At 41.2% G+C, this 14490-nt stretch overlaps 1 protein-coding gene across 1 annotated transcript; it reads right to left on the bottom strand.

Moving 5' to 3' along the window:
* On the bottom strand, positions 1-5761 carry hapln2 (hyaluronan and proteoglycan link protein 2). Its single transcript, XM_035609052.1, has 6 exons — positions 5633-5761; positions 5332-5441; positions 3863-4219; positions 3623-3739; positions 3340-3522; positions 1-2095 (listed from the first exon to the last, which is right to left on the bottom strand). The coding sequence occupies exons 1-6, from the start codon at positions 5677-5679 to the stop codon at positions 1818-1820; spliced, it is 1092 nt and encodes a 363-aa protein (XP_035464945.1). The 5' UTR covers positions 5680-5761; the 3' UTR covers positions 1-1817.
* Positions 5762-14490: the final 8729 nt, after the last annotated feature.

Below are 14490 nucleotides of genomic sequence, written 5' to 3'. Positions count from 1 at the left end.
TACGCTAATATCTTTGTCTTTATTGAATTGATTAAATTACATGTAATAAGTGACAGACTGGGATCAAAAAACGGCCCTTGCATTGGCAACACACAATGGCCCTTTTTTCAAACCCAACAACACCAACCCCACTTAAATGTTGACATAAAAAGCATAGAACCATACAGAGTGACCAGAATGCAGAAATTTGCAACCCACTCAAACGACATGCACTATCGCTACAGCCGGTGCTGGGTGACTCGAAAATCAGGATTTTTTTTTTGCACACACAGAACCGACAGCTAGTGGACTGTGAGGAAATATTCGCCAATGTTTACAAAATTGTGTTGGATTAAAATCGCTTACTGCTCCTTTAAAGCACAGTAGGCTACCACTACAGGTAACTGGGTGTGACAGTCTGACTGCTCTGAGTGAAGACTTTTTTAAACTCTCATTGTGTATGGCAAGATTTGACAACTCAGTCTGTAAATTCTCAACTGTTGCATGATGCATCTTCATCAAATGTAAAGCTGGAGGAATTAATGTATGGTCTGAAGTGCATTTGGGTTTTTTCAGTGGGAAATTATGAGGATCCAGTGCTGTTCCCCGTGTTGCAGAAACTGGCGATGATTACATTCTGATCCTGTATCAAGAATGACGTGGATATTGATTCTATAGACCGACAATGAGTCTGTAGCTGTGTCAGCTGCATCACCAGACTCCCCTGGCATTGTCTTGCTGTGTTTTGCTGGCAATGCAGCCTGCACTTCCATTTCAGATTCCTCACTTAGAAATTTTGAGTTTGCCCAGTTCACAAAATGGTCTGTGGCCTCTTTCACAATGTCAAAATTTTTTTCAGTTATTACTGCATTTCTTTAGTCATCTGATGGGTGTCCAGGAGATCCATCCCGCTGGTCTGGATGTACTTTGATGAGTGCGAAGACATGCTTGCACAGTCAAAACAGTCAAATTTGTGTGACTACATGAAGGCGTGTGCTTCTATACACACAACTTACTTGTGTTTGTGGCTGCATGCATATATAACTTTTTGAAAATGATCAAATACAAAATTTGTTTTTATTAGTATTATTTTTTATCAATACACTGACCCATTCTGAGCGGCCCACATAGAGGGCGGCCCTTCTGGCATTTGCCCAAATTCCAGATGGCCAGTCTATCACTTCATGACATTCACTTACAGACTGAATTCAAACTTTTGACAGAATCACTGGTGGAGTGAAAAGAGTTGTTTACTTGCTGCAGTGAAAATGCACCAGTGTTTTGCAGGTAGCTGTTGGACACACAACAGGCATTCTGGGAAAAAACTAAAACATAATAGCGTAAAGAGATTTTCTGGAAATTATCTTGAAATTGAATCTTTGTTTTGGACAAAATTCCCAGAATAATTGTAAAAATAATTGTAATAATTGTAAAATATAAAAATTCAGATAAAACCATATCAAATAGTCAGTAATTATCTGTTGCTTCAGATGTGTGGTTTCTTTGTAATTTGTCCCATTGGTGGATCATTCCTGTTTATGTGATCGCACGGGGTGTCATGCAAATAGGAAACCACTTCTAAGGACATTTTGAGCGTCATGTCTTTGCGTTTTAAACATTTTGTGCATCATTTAATGCCAATTTTGAGTAAGGCTTATTAAGGAGAGAGTTGTGAATGTGTGTAGTGATAACATGCAAAGTGACACAAGAAAACTGGCGTGTTATTCATACGCCATTAGGCTGTTCCTGCAAATAATACTGTAAAAATAAATTCAATTCTTTGTTCTTGGTCATGCAGCTCTGAGTCACAGTGAGACCCTTTGGGGTTTCCTTTGAGGTTACCTATAGCAATAGGCTCCGTAAAGGTGTGTCGTCTTGTTAGGGAATCCAAATGAGCGCACCCCTGCCTCGGGAATGCCTCCGCAGCGTCTCCTGGGGTTGCTAATGGGAAACCGCACGCTGCCATCTCTCAGCCATCCGCCGTCACACTGGTCATAGTTTTGGAAGTGCCAGGCGGCGTAAAGATGGCCGACCAACGCCAACTCAGCCCCCTGATGTTTACAAGCACGTCCTGCCTGCTCAAAGGAGAAGGACCCTGATTTGTAGAACACAGAGCCTGTGAGAGGACGGAAGAAAGATAAATGCAAAACACTTCAATCCAGCTGCTTGGTGACAATTGCACAGAGAAATGTTATAACCAGTTAGAATCATTTGTGTTGCAAGTCTCCAACTAATTTCTCACAAATGTCTGACTGTAGTGAAAGTGTCCAGCAACAGAGACAGCCAAGTATCTCCCCACTAATGACCTTGTTTTCAAATGTCTCGCCTCCAGAATTTATTGTCCTCTGTCAACCTACAATCAGTGTCACAGTCACACATCTGCTGCTAAAGGTCAGTCTGTTGCTACGCACACACCATGTGGTGACTTTCCTGGAATCAAGGTTTTCTGGTCCAGAATTTGTGAGGTTTCTGCTTTGGCGTTAAGGGTAACCAGTTAATGATACTTCCGACCCACAGTGTCACTGAAATGGATCACAATAATAACCAAAAGCTGGAAGTGATCCAGTTCAGGACCACCATGGTCCTCCACCGCACTAATGGAACTGATCCAGTTCAGAATCACCATGGTCCTCCACAGCACTAATGGAACTCATCCGGCTCCGGAACACCATGGTCCTCCACCACACTAATGTACTCTTCAGGGGATTCCGGAGGGAAAAGTCCTGTACTTCTAAAGAGCCTCTACGGGAGGAGCCTTGCAAATCTGTGTCACTCTCTATTTTTTATAACCTGATGACAACACTGACAGTGAAGATGTCCCTCTCACATCAAGCACCGCCTGCCTTGCCCTGTCTGCCCCTGCCCAGGTTTTTAGCATTTTTCAAAATGATGCAGTGTGTGGTGTCAGGCTCAGAGCTGGGGGTTAACCACTTTGAAAGGTAAACATGTAGTCATCCTTCTTCCTGCATGAAATTTGACTGTTGTCTTTCAGGAACAAAGGTGAAATATTAGCTACAATTAACAATTAATTAAAGTTAACATACAGGTTAAAAGTAGCAATTTGTATAAAGTTATGAACAGATTATTTCCTGGGGATGCAATATATCAAGTGATTTTTCCTCTTTTTTTAAAAATATTTTTTTAGACAATAATTCATATTCACATAATTCACAGTCTCTAAAAACAAAAGGGTAGACAAGCCTATGCTGCAAAGGTAAGGGTGGATGGATGTGTGTGAGTAGACAGTGCGTGCAAGTAATGCCAGAGACAGCTGTTCACTTTCCAACAGTCTGATCTGATGTCAGAAAACTCTGACCGATAAGAATCAGACCTCATGTAGCAAAGCAACCAAAATCTTACCAGATGTCTGAGAGGTGAAGCAGAAAGCGTCAAACCGGTCGTGATGCTTATCCTTTGGTCCATAACTGCGAATCCCAGAGAACAGCTCTGCTCCACAAATGGGTCGAGGATGGATAATGGGGTACTGAACGGTTCCATCAAGGAGCCAACCTGCATTACACCAATCCAGACCATCCGTCCAGGCTGCAGGAGGAGACAACCGAGTTACTGTAGCAGAGCTGTAGCAGAGCTGTAGACGACATTTTATTGGTTGATGATGAACACTTGGCACATTGTGTGTTACCTCTAAAGAGCTGCTTGTACGTGGCTAGTGTGCCATCTTGCTCAGCACAAGCCTCCTTGGCTTCAAGGAACGTGAATCTGTAGCGCCCATTTTTGCTCTGATATGGGAAAACCACACCTAGAAATGGGAGTCATCTTGTCGGTGTTTATGTGCAGCAGCACACAAGTGTGTAAAACGCTTGTGTAAAACACTTGTAAATGTAACATTTTGATTAGTCACTGCTCTTACTGCTTTAGTTACCTTCAACTCTCAATGTCAGGAAAACACTCTCATCCTCAATGCCATTGACAAGCTCACAGCGATATGTGCCACCATCTTCCAGCTCAAGACGGCGGAGCAGCAAGGAGGCGTCCATGATGTGTGCCTTTCGAAGAGAGGCTCGCAGTCCAAGACGGCCATATGGCTTGAAGGCGTCTGCATTTGAAATCATGATGATGTTCTCTGTCCCCATGTGTCCAGGCTCCAGCTTTGTCCATTTCACTTTGTAATGGGTGGGTTTGGTTCTAAGAATACACAGCAAGGTGACATTATCCCCCCTGCGGCCAGCGACCTCCGCGTACACAGGTGGGTCAATCAGATACTTCAGCTTCTTGGGAGCTAGAGACAAACAGCATCCAGCAGGTGTCAGATCCTTTCATTATTCAGACATCATGTTTTCTGAACACATGTTGTAAGGAAATGCAGAAAAAATTATTTAGGAAAAAAAACATACAGTACACTGTCACACAAATTTAGACGCAAGCCAAAAACAGAGCGAAAGAAACAAACTATATATATATATACACACACATATGTATGAGGAGGACAAGTAACGATGTGAGAGAGTAGGGGAGAGACTCAGTAGCTGGTCCGGCCGACCGGGAATCGATTTGAGGACCTGCTGCTTAAGGCGTATGTGTTTATGTGCTATGTGGCCAAACCATTTGATCAGACAGACCACAAAAAACATTAACATATAAAAAAAACATATTCAAAGAGAAATTAAAGGGAGTATTAAACACCTAAGAGGAACAGCGGTGCAGTGGTTAGCGCAGTAGCCTCATGGCAAGAAGGCTCTTGATTCTGTGTGTAGTTTGTATGTTATCCACTTGTCTCGTGGGATTTCTGCGGTTACTCCGGCTTCCTCCCACAGTTCAAAGTCATGCAAGTTAGGTTACTCTGAGACCCTAAATTGCCTCTAGGTAGTGGGTGTTTGTCTCTGTGTCTCAGCCCTGTGATACGTTGGCGACCTGTCCAGGGTGAACCCCGCCTCTCGCCGGAGACCTTCAACTGATAAGCAGTATAAATAATGGATGTATGGATGGATTAAACACTTCAAATCCCAATCAAAACCCTCAAGCATGTTACACACATGGCCACACCCAAAACAATGACACCACTTTCATACTACGTCCACACTAATGTATTTTTGTTTAAAAAAAGAAAAGAAATGATCTCCGTCCAGACAAGTGTTTTAACGCTGTATAATCTGCATCGACACAATCCTTGAGTTGAAATCTAGCAGTTAACAATAATTTGGATGAAACTAACACCAGGTTTATGCTGAAGAAACTGTCCTACACTAAACCTTTCTTTATCTTCATCTTTACAGTTCAGCTTGCAGATTTTGAATATTCACAAACATTTTCTTCTAAAAAAGGAATCATTCATCTATTCTTCGGCAGATTACCACAACCTCGTTGATCCGTGGGACACTGTCTGGACTATACCTGCTGTGCTGGGAGTGTCTGCAGCTGCAGACCAGGTGAAGCAGCTCAATGTTAACAGAAGAACCACAGCACAGTTCATTATGACGTTCGTCAATTCACTTTTCCAGCTCCTAAATTGATAAGAAAACACAAAACATAGTTCTTACCAAGATTCAGTCTTTAGTGCACAAAGCAACACTTTGTCATTACTCTCACTCTCTTTTCCATCCTCATCCTTCTATCTTTCCATGTGCGGTGTTATTTATTTGACACTTGATCTGATGTTAGGAAAGGTACAAAAGAAGAAAAAAACAGTACAAACCTGCACAGTTGAGAACATGACGACAAGTGTCCAATCAGAAAATTCATGGATGATTCTTAACTTTGTCCAGTTCCTGTTTGACCCCTCTGTTTGGGCCAATGTCCAAACTGTGAATGTTCAGCCGTCATATACACTATCTCTCTCCCCCCCTCCTCTCCTTTGCTCTGGTCATATGGTCCAGTCTGTGATCAACAAATGTGTAAACAGGATTGTTTATCTCTCTGCTCCAGATGTTAATGAAGGTCTTTCATGGTCCCTCTGACCTCTCCTTCTGATCCGTTTGTTGTACGTGAGACAAAATTAAAAGAAATGGAAATTGTACATACACTAAAGCATAAAGTGACACAATTGCAGACTAGCATGGCAATCAGTAGAGAGCATACCTTTGTCAGAGGCAAACGATCCCATTAATTTTTATCAAGCTGCACCAAATTGCATTTTTCTTTAAATCTGTGAAAATGCCAAAAACAATGCCTTGTTTTGCAAACTCCAAGAAAGTGATCAAAAATTTCTGGATCTTCCCCTTTTTGTTGATCCATGCCTCAATCATGTTCCATCCTTCCACCAAGTTTTGTGTAAAATCTGTAGTTTTGGTGATATTCTGCTGACAAACCCATACCAGCTATCAACTGGTGCAGCTAACTGCAGCAAATATTTTAAAATACCTGTAGAGAAATTGTTTGGGAAAATAGAAAATCTTGGGTGCCCCCCAAAAAAGTTATATATATGTATGTATGAAGAAGAGTATTTTTTACGTCATTTAACTTCAAAAAGTTAAATGTGCTGTAAAAAAATTTAATGTGCTGCAGTCAAACAGCATATTGTAGCATACAGTGATGAGCCATCACTGAACCTGCAGGACAACAAGCCTGTCAGTGTCTTCTAACCTTTCCCACAAGGCTGTTGCCAAAGAGGACTATAGTGTGCATTCAGCCATCTTTGTCAATGCCCACATGGCTCTCTGGGGAGAGGGGGGCATGTGGGCACTCTCACAAGGGCCGCATTGTGAGAGTCGCGGTCTCCACGCAGTGACAGCAGGCGGCGGTCACACAAACACGGTCCAATGTAGAAAAGAGATTAAATAATGGGATTCCTCTGTTTTTGCTTGTGTTGCTTTATCCATTGTACTCGGTCATCAATGGGATTCATTCTTGTCCTCCAATTAGTATTCAGTCAACTATCCATCTATCTATCTATCCATCCATCCATCCATCTATCTATCTAACTGCCTGCCTGCCTTCCTGCCTGCCTGGCAGCCAGCCAGCCATGGTTTAATTTTTTAACCTTACCAAGGTATTACACAATAGTACAATTGAAAATTAGATGAGTTAATATGTAAAAAAAAAAGGCCTTTACCTTTGGCTTGGAACTTTATTTGTTTGTAAGAGATTTGAGTGTAACCGCATTTTCCAACACAGGTTTCACAAAGAAAACCATTGCAAATGCAGGAAACACAAGCAAAGAGAGAAACGCTGAAAATCGTACACAACAATCAAACTGAATTACAACAAAAACGTACAGAATAGGTAGCAATATAATGTATTATATATTAATGTGGAAAAATAGTTCACGAGGAGGAACTATGTTTTGGGGTTGATGACTTATTTTAGTGGTGCACTGATCCACCTGCCCATATGGGCGGGCCGTGCCTGGTTGAGCGTGTATATGGGCGGGACCTCGATACTGCAGCTCCACTCACGGGCGTAGCACTGGGGGGGTGGGGGACTGCCCTGGAAAGACTGGAATTAAAAGTTTTTCTTGTCTGTTTCTAGGGGTGAACGGACGTTCGGCAAGTTGACACAAGTGAAATCCTACCTGAGGTGGAGTCACAGAGACTGCTTATGTATAGGGCCTGGAGTTTGGCTGCTACATCGCTGGCCCCACTCCATGATCACTACTGCACTGACTCTGGCTCCGAATGGTCACCAGGCTGTATTCAAGATTATGAACTTTTGCACAGCTGGAGAAGGTGGAGACGCGTCATCCATCTTTATTGAAGTCTCACACTAAATTATTACTGCAGCCACTGCAAGTAAACACTTTTGGCCCTGCAGCTCTCTTCTTTCTTTCTCTCTCTCTCAATCTGACACTTGCTCTGCCAGAATAGGGTCTGGATCCCTTCCTTTGGAAAGTGATTTTCCTCGGGCAGAAATCTTGCCGGTCCATTCCAAACGATTTGGATTTCAAAGACCATTCTGGTCCGGACACCAACCATAATGGTCTTTTGAAATCGAAAATGAATCAAGAGGTCCCAGGCTAATTTCATTATTAGTCTACGGCAGGCTACCTGAAACAGTGAGCAGAGCTGGAAATCACTGCTAATCACTCCTAATTCTGTTGATTCTTCTCATTGGCCTTGGTTTGATTATTATCTTTGTCAAGGAGATCTTTTCAACCAATGTCACACTAATAAATTACTGAATAGATATTCTAGAAACGTGGTGGAAAGATGGGACAGGGGGGAAGAGAGAACACTTTAAATATGGGTGTGGATCCAAACAAAGGGGTGGTGCGTGATTTTTTAAAATCAATTTCTTTAATATTGTTAGATAAGGCGTATTTGATAATTTTCAGATTTCCTCGGGAATAATTCATGGATCTTGATGAAAAAAAAAAGAGTTTATGAGATTTTGGTGCTGATCCATAATTAAAACTACCTGATCTAGCAGATTTAAATGTGGTTTCATGAGAGGACTGTTGGGCCGTGGTGGAGGTTTGCACTTTCCTGAGTGTCGTTCTAGTTTTCAATTACAAAAGGAACAACAGTATGTTGATCCTCCACCATGAACTGCTTTGTAAGAATTTGTATCCGTGAATGACTGAACGTCCCTCGTAACCACGTACAATAGATGAACGAGGCGGAGATGAGGGCAGGTGGGGCCTGTCTGTCTGCAGCATAAGTTTGTATGATGGATCCGTGCGTGAATCTGTTGACCTAGGGATTGATAAGTCATAAAGGCAGCCTTGCGGGCAAAAGTATGTGCTTTTGACAACAGTTCTACCCCTCTCGCATTCTTACAGATCCCCTTCTGCTGGAGACAGATTTTTAGAAAAATAAATGTTCCTGACAGCTCGGAGAGGCTCCCCTCTCTGACAGAGGGGGACTTGCAGGTACATGCAGGTACCTTTATTGTCTTTGCATAATGTACCTGGGTTTGACCATTGACCCTTAGTTATGCAGCAAACCATGAGGAATTTCTTTACAGAAGCAACATGAAACCAAATACTGTTTTTGCATTCCTTTCCTACACCAGGCAGCAGATACTTGTGTAATTGCAACAAAAACTGTCAAGGAGAATGTGGTGCAGTGTGTATGTGTGTGTGTGTGTGTGTGTTTCTAGAGGCTGCATTCAGACATGCACTGAAGTCCGGACATTGTCCCAAACTTCTTTTTTTGGGCCACAAGTGGGAACCAGAAACAAGCGAAGTTGATATGGTGAACATATTAGGGTATAGCCGTTGATTATTTTTACATTACGTCCAGTAAAAATGTAGCAATATATCATTCATTCGAAGTCCTGTTTTTGGCCACCAGACAAATGTACGTACAATATTCCTTCTCTTGTTAGCCCAGTTATTGGGCCTCATGCAAGAACATGTTAGAATTCTTATCCTAAATTTATCCTACATCTGTTTGTACCGTGAGTTCGTCGAACAGGCCACGTCTGATTCATCAAAAGCTTCAGAAAAATGTGTAAATTACATGCATAAACAAGATGACTGTCACCTGTGTGTATTTGAGCAAGCGTGCCCGCATAATCAACGCCCCAAAAATACCATATAAGGTTTCGCCTCCTGACCCATGTCAGGAAGAGTTCACTCATGAAAACAGAATCAAAGACTAAAAAGAAGAAGTTTATGAGATCGGAGATTAAAGTTCTGTTTTCAGAGATCCATAAATGAAAGTCTATATTTTCGCAGCATCAGCTGGAGTTAAGTGACGGACTAAAGCAGAGTAGTTAATAATGTGTCACTTGTCGCACTATCACTGAAATAAAGAGGAAATGCAGGGAGGTATGGCTTAGGTCTCCGTCACTGTTATGAATGAAAAAATATCTTGCACGTTTTAGCTGGTGCTTGATCAGTTCACCTTCATTCATTGCAATATCATACAATATGCAGGATGTTATAATTATTTAACATTTCTTCTCTGGCTTGTAGAGCAGCTCACCGCCAGCTGTGTGAAGGCTCAACCACCTGCCTTCACAACACCAACTGTGCGGTTTACCACGGCACGAGTGCCCATATGACGCTTGTTGTATAATGCTCCTGTCTTGTCTGCAGGTTGACCAGAGATGTCACAAGCTAATTTTAGAGATTTTTTGGTAAAAGATGAAAATATTTTGCATAGTGACAAATAAACAAACGAAATGTCAAGCCAACAAGTCTGTGCCCCTGTTCGCAACATGTATGCCAATGTGCACTCCCCTGGTCATTGTGGAACACTGTTAACAGGTAAATGAATACATGTAGAATAATATCATATTTTGAATTTTTTACATTTAATTTAACTATCAATAATTGCTTCAAAGTGATGGACAAACGACCCATAAGTGGAAAAACATGGTTTGATTAACAGCATACAAATTTACATAACTCCTATGACAAGTCTGGACCACTTGTAAATTCTCTACATACTTAAAATACGCGAGAAGTTCGCCTTAATCACTTGTACGCATGATTTCAGATCAAATCTGTTTGTACGAAGGGTTCTTGCATGTGGCCCATTGTCTCCACCTGAGGGAAATTTCCGTCTCTTTTGTGACTAAATGCTTCAGCTTGTGTCCGTACATCTGTCGCTTGGTGCTGCGCAGTTTGGTGTGCACTGGGTTTAATTGCATTTTTGCCGGATGAAAAAAGGGTGATGACAGTGTCATAAAAACAAAAATAACAAGCTGAAAGACAGAAAAAAGCTTTATAGAGCAAATGGTCCACTCTACACAGCCATTTAAAACTCTGTCAATATAAAGATATTGACAAATGCAGCTTTGAGTAAAATGAACTGCACACTGGCCCCAGGACGAGACGCTGAGCCAACCAGCTGCAGGATCCAAATCTGTTATTAATATTAATATTAACATGAATATTAATATTAATATTACCATGAATATTGATATTAATAATAATAATAATAATAACAACAACAGTATCATTACATCTATAAGTGTCAGTTTTATCATTGATATCATAACAATTAGTCTGGTAGAGATTAAAGCAACAGTTATACAACTGTTCTCTCTCTCTCTTGTCTCCCGCTCTTTCTGTCCACCTCTCCTCTCCCCCACATTTTTCTCCTCTCACCTCAACCAGTCGCGGCAGTTGAGTCTGGTTATGTTAGAGGTTTCCTCCTGTTAAAAGGGAGTTTTTCTCCTCCACAGTCGCCAAGTGCTGCTCATTGTGGGAACTGTTGGGTTTCTCTGTAATTGTGTGCTCAACCTCACTATGTAAAGGGACTTGAGATTATGTATCTTATGATTTGGTGCTATACAAATAAAATGTCATTGAATTGAATTGAATATGCCTGGGTGAAGCTGAGTTGATGTGATGGTATCATGTTTGCCTCGTGTCACATGACAGGGACAGTTTTACAGCGTTCCATTATGTTTATCTGACATGTGAATTTCTGCAATGGAATGATTGTTGTCAGCTGGTCAATGCTGATATTATCGTGCATTGCTGATCATTGTGCAACATGCACCAAGTCAAGTCATGCATGCAGACTTTTCACTGATTGGCTCCTCTGCCAAGTTTTATGAAATATATCGATTGTGCCTTGATTCATTCTAAGAAAACAGCTTTTAGCCCTTTAACAGTGTCTGACCTTACTCTTCAGTCTCACAGTTTTATCCATTTGAGGAACTAAATTGAAGTCTGGACAAAAAACAAGAGAGCGAACATTTGACTTGTTGTCCCTAAAAGCAGAAGAATTTACTATTTAGCCCGAGGCTTTTCAACCAATCACTTACCAGTTGAGTTAGTTTTGTAACACATGGATGCCAAGAGTCCCAGGTAGATATGGATCTGAGAGCAGGAACAGGAGGAAGATAAGTTCACACTCACATACCTGTCTTCCTCTGCTTCGCCTGCAGCCCCTCTGGTGTCACGACACAAAACCCTAGTGTGTGTGTGAGTGTGTGCGTAATAACTTCTTTAAACAACTAGGATGATATTTTATTTTAAATTTTTATAGTGAATTCTTGCAACATGCACTGAACCCTCAGGTTTCAACCCCCATAGAGGATTGTCACAATCATTTTAATGTTGAGCTTCAATGACACACTGTATGACCATAGAGTGTATGTAAAAATGGACTCTGGGTCTGGAAAAAGTGAAACTAATGCGGAAGTCCCTGAAGCCTGTATTCTCTGAAATCACCAGCGGAGGGCGACTCTAATGGATGTTTCTATAGAAGGCTATGATAAAATGACTCTACTTCTCACTTAATATACAAAGTCAGTAAACATTTTCCTGTGGAGTTCATGGTTCAATCTCTAGTTTCAAGTCTTCATCAATACTTCAATTATGTTTATATTGTACATTATGTTCAATTAACAGTCAAATAGACTAGAAATAAAGCACTGTATCTATATCCCACCCCACCTGCTCCTCTAAATAAGGTCACTTCTGGTTTCAAAAAAACAAGATGGCGCTGACCAAAATGCCAAACTTGAGGGCTATGGTTGAGGCCCTGTTCTTTGGCCACAACCACCTAAGAAATCACAATGTGATTGGCTGTAGATTCTTCTCCGTCGTTTTTAACGGCGGCAAACAGCGTAACAGGTGTATTATCGGCACCTTCTGCTCTGGAGTTTTCCCTTTCCTCTGACAGTGGCAGATATCAAAATGTGCCGGAAAAGTGACAGAAGATATAGTGATGATGTGACTGATTGTCGTGATTATTTGTTTTCAAAACCAATATATTGTTCTTTTTGTTAGGTTCAAAAAAAGTTGTTGTTTGATGATAAATGTAGCGTACAACGACAATGACAATGACAATCTTGTCATGTTTGTGTCGGCGCGTGAGGTTAACACACTGCGCAGCACAGCACTCGACAGGCTGACAACCGTTACACGCGCACAACAAAACAAAACATGCAAGAATTAAATCGCCCTTCAAAATACTAGCCCAGCCGATGGCAGACGGAAGGAAGCCTGACATCTTCAAGTGGCGTCTTAACTTTTTCGGCTCCACACTGTCTGAACAGGGCTCCAGACTAACTTTTAACAGAACAACTTTTTCATTTGGGTGCACCAACACATAATTTGGGTGCACCCTAAATTTTTCACTGCCCCTTTTGGCATTGCATAATACACCTATTATACATTTTCTTAACAGTTCCCATTTACATCGATAATTTCTCAACACATTATGTACATGACAGCAAACAGACAGACCAGCTAAATGTCAGCCGCACCGTTGCGACCGAGGAAAATTTCCACAGTGCAGAGATTTTTGGTTACATATGCAACATATTTCTTGATTTTGTTTTGTAGTTTGGACGTTTGGTTTAGATTCATCATCTGCTTTTTGCTCACCTGGCACTCCTTTCACAAACCTGTCCATGCTTTACGAGCAGTGCATCATGCATCATTTGTTTACATCTGGCCTCTTCACTAGACCACGATCTTGTTATAACGTGAAAAGGAAACTGAAGAAAGTAAAGATTTTTATTTTTGTTACGGTATCATTTGCTCCACAGTAAAATATGTGAAATAAAATCATCCTGTATTTCCTCACTTTAGAAAATGTACTTTGGCCTGATGGATGAAATGTTTTTGTTTAATGGAAGTGTTTGCATTGCACACATAGTTACTGTGAAATGAGCTGAAGAGCACCTCAGTACCATTTAATAGCTTGACTGTGCATTGGGCAGTTAAGTGTGAATTCCCTGAACAACTTCCTGATGTATGTTATCTCAGTTTTATGTAACAGGCAGGTTTGGTCTTGCGTTTATCTCGTTTCATCTCGGCCAGGCGTCTTGCAGCCTCTGGCCCCCCATGTTTGGGAGATTGTGTTATCAGTGGGGCCAAGGAGAAGACCAGCTGAACTGATGGACCGACAAGAAGCCAGTGAAAAAAATCTATGTGGCATGCACATTTGAACCTATTCACGACAATAGTGGTTTGAAAACTTTTTCCAAAGGAACATGGTGGATTTTGGGCGGATCCTGAACGTCCAGATAGGGAATTGTTTTTGACATTTTCACTGATTTCCCAGTGAAGAATTTATAGCTCTAGATTTTTTTAAATTCAGCCATATTTAGGGCACTGATGAGTGTGTGCAATATGGTACAGATCCAAATAAAAAACCTGATCCAGCTGATTTAAATGTTGTTTCATAAGGAGACTGTTGGGCCTTGGCGGTGTTGCAATATGTATAATTAAGTAGTACAGGATGGATCCACTAATACATCAAGTAGAGGTATGCCCTCTACTGAGTCACATTCTAGTTATAGATGCAGTCACAAACATTTTTATTCCTTTTGCTGGTGGATGTGATGCTAGATTTCACTGCCTCAACCACATTATTTTGTGTTATCTCTAACAATGTGCATAATATTTTAAAAAGTGTCTTTATTTTTCTTTGAGGTACAGGTTTTTGGTTTTTGTGGCGACCCCCCTCCTGATTTGGGTAAACAGGTTCCCAATCACGGCATGAAGACATGATCCAACATTTATGATGAAAAATGGCTGAAATCTTGTTCATCCTCAGGATAACCTGCAAAGACATTTCATCTAGTGCCTTCAACAAGTGCAACTTTGAATCTGTCTACTTTACATTGCAATCATTTAGCAGACGCTTTTGTCCAAAGCAACTTACAATAAGTGCATTCAACCATGAAGATATTACCCAAAAT

This window comes from Scophthalmus maximus, chromosome 10 (genome assembly GCF_022379125.1).
Source record: "Scophthalmus maximus strain ysfricsl-2021 chromosome 10, ASM2237912v1, whole genome shotgun sequence".
Classification (NCBI taxonomy): Eukaryota; Metazoa; Chordata; class Actinopteri; order Pleuronectiformes; family Scophthalmidae; genus Scophthalmus; species Scophthalmus maximus.
Note: the sequence above shows the minus strand (reverse complement) of the source record. Positions and strands in the feature narration are given on the sequence as shown.

Coding starts and splice junctions, on each gene's coding strand:
- hapln2 (XM_035609052.1), bottom strand. CDS start 5,679: ATGAATTTTCTGATTGGACACTTGTCGTCATGTTCTCAACTGTGCAG. Junction 3,523..3,622: donor GTACAAGCAGCTCTTTAGAG/GTAACACACAAT, acceptor CTCCTCCTGCAG/CCTGGACGGATGGTCTGGAT. Junction 2,096..3,339: donor CTTCACCTCTCAGACATCTG/GTAAGATTTTGG, acceptor GTCCTCTCACAG/GCTCTGTGTTCTACAAATCA.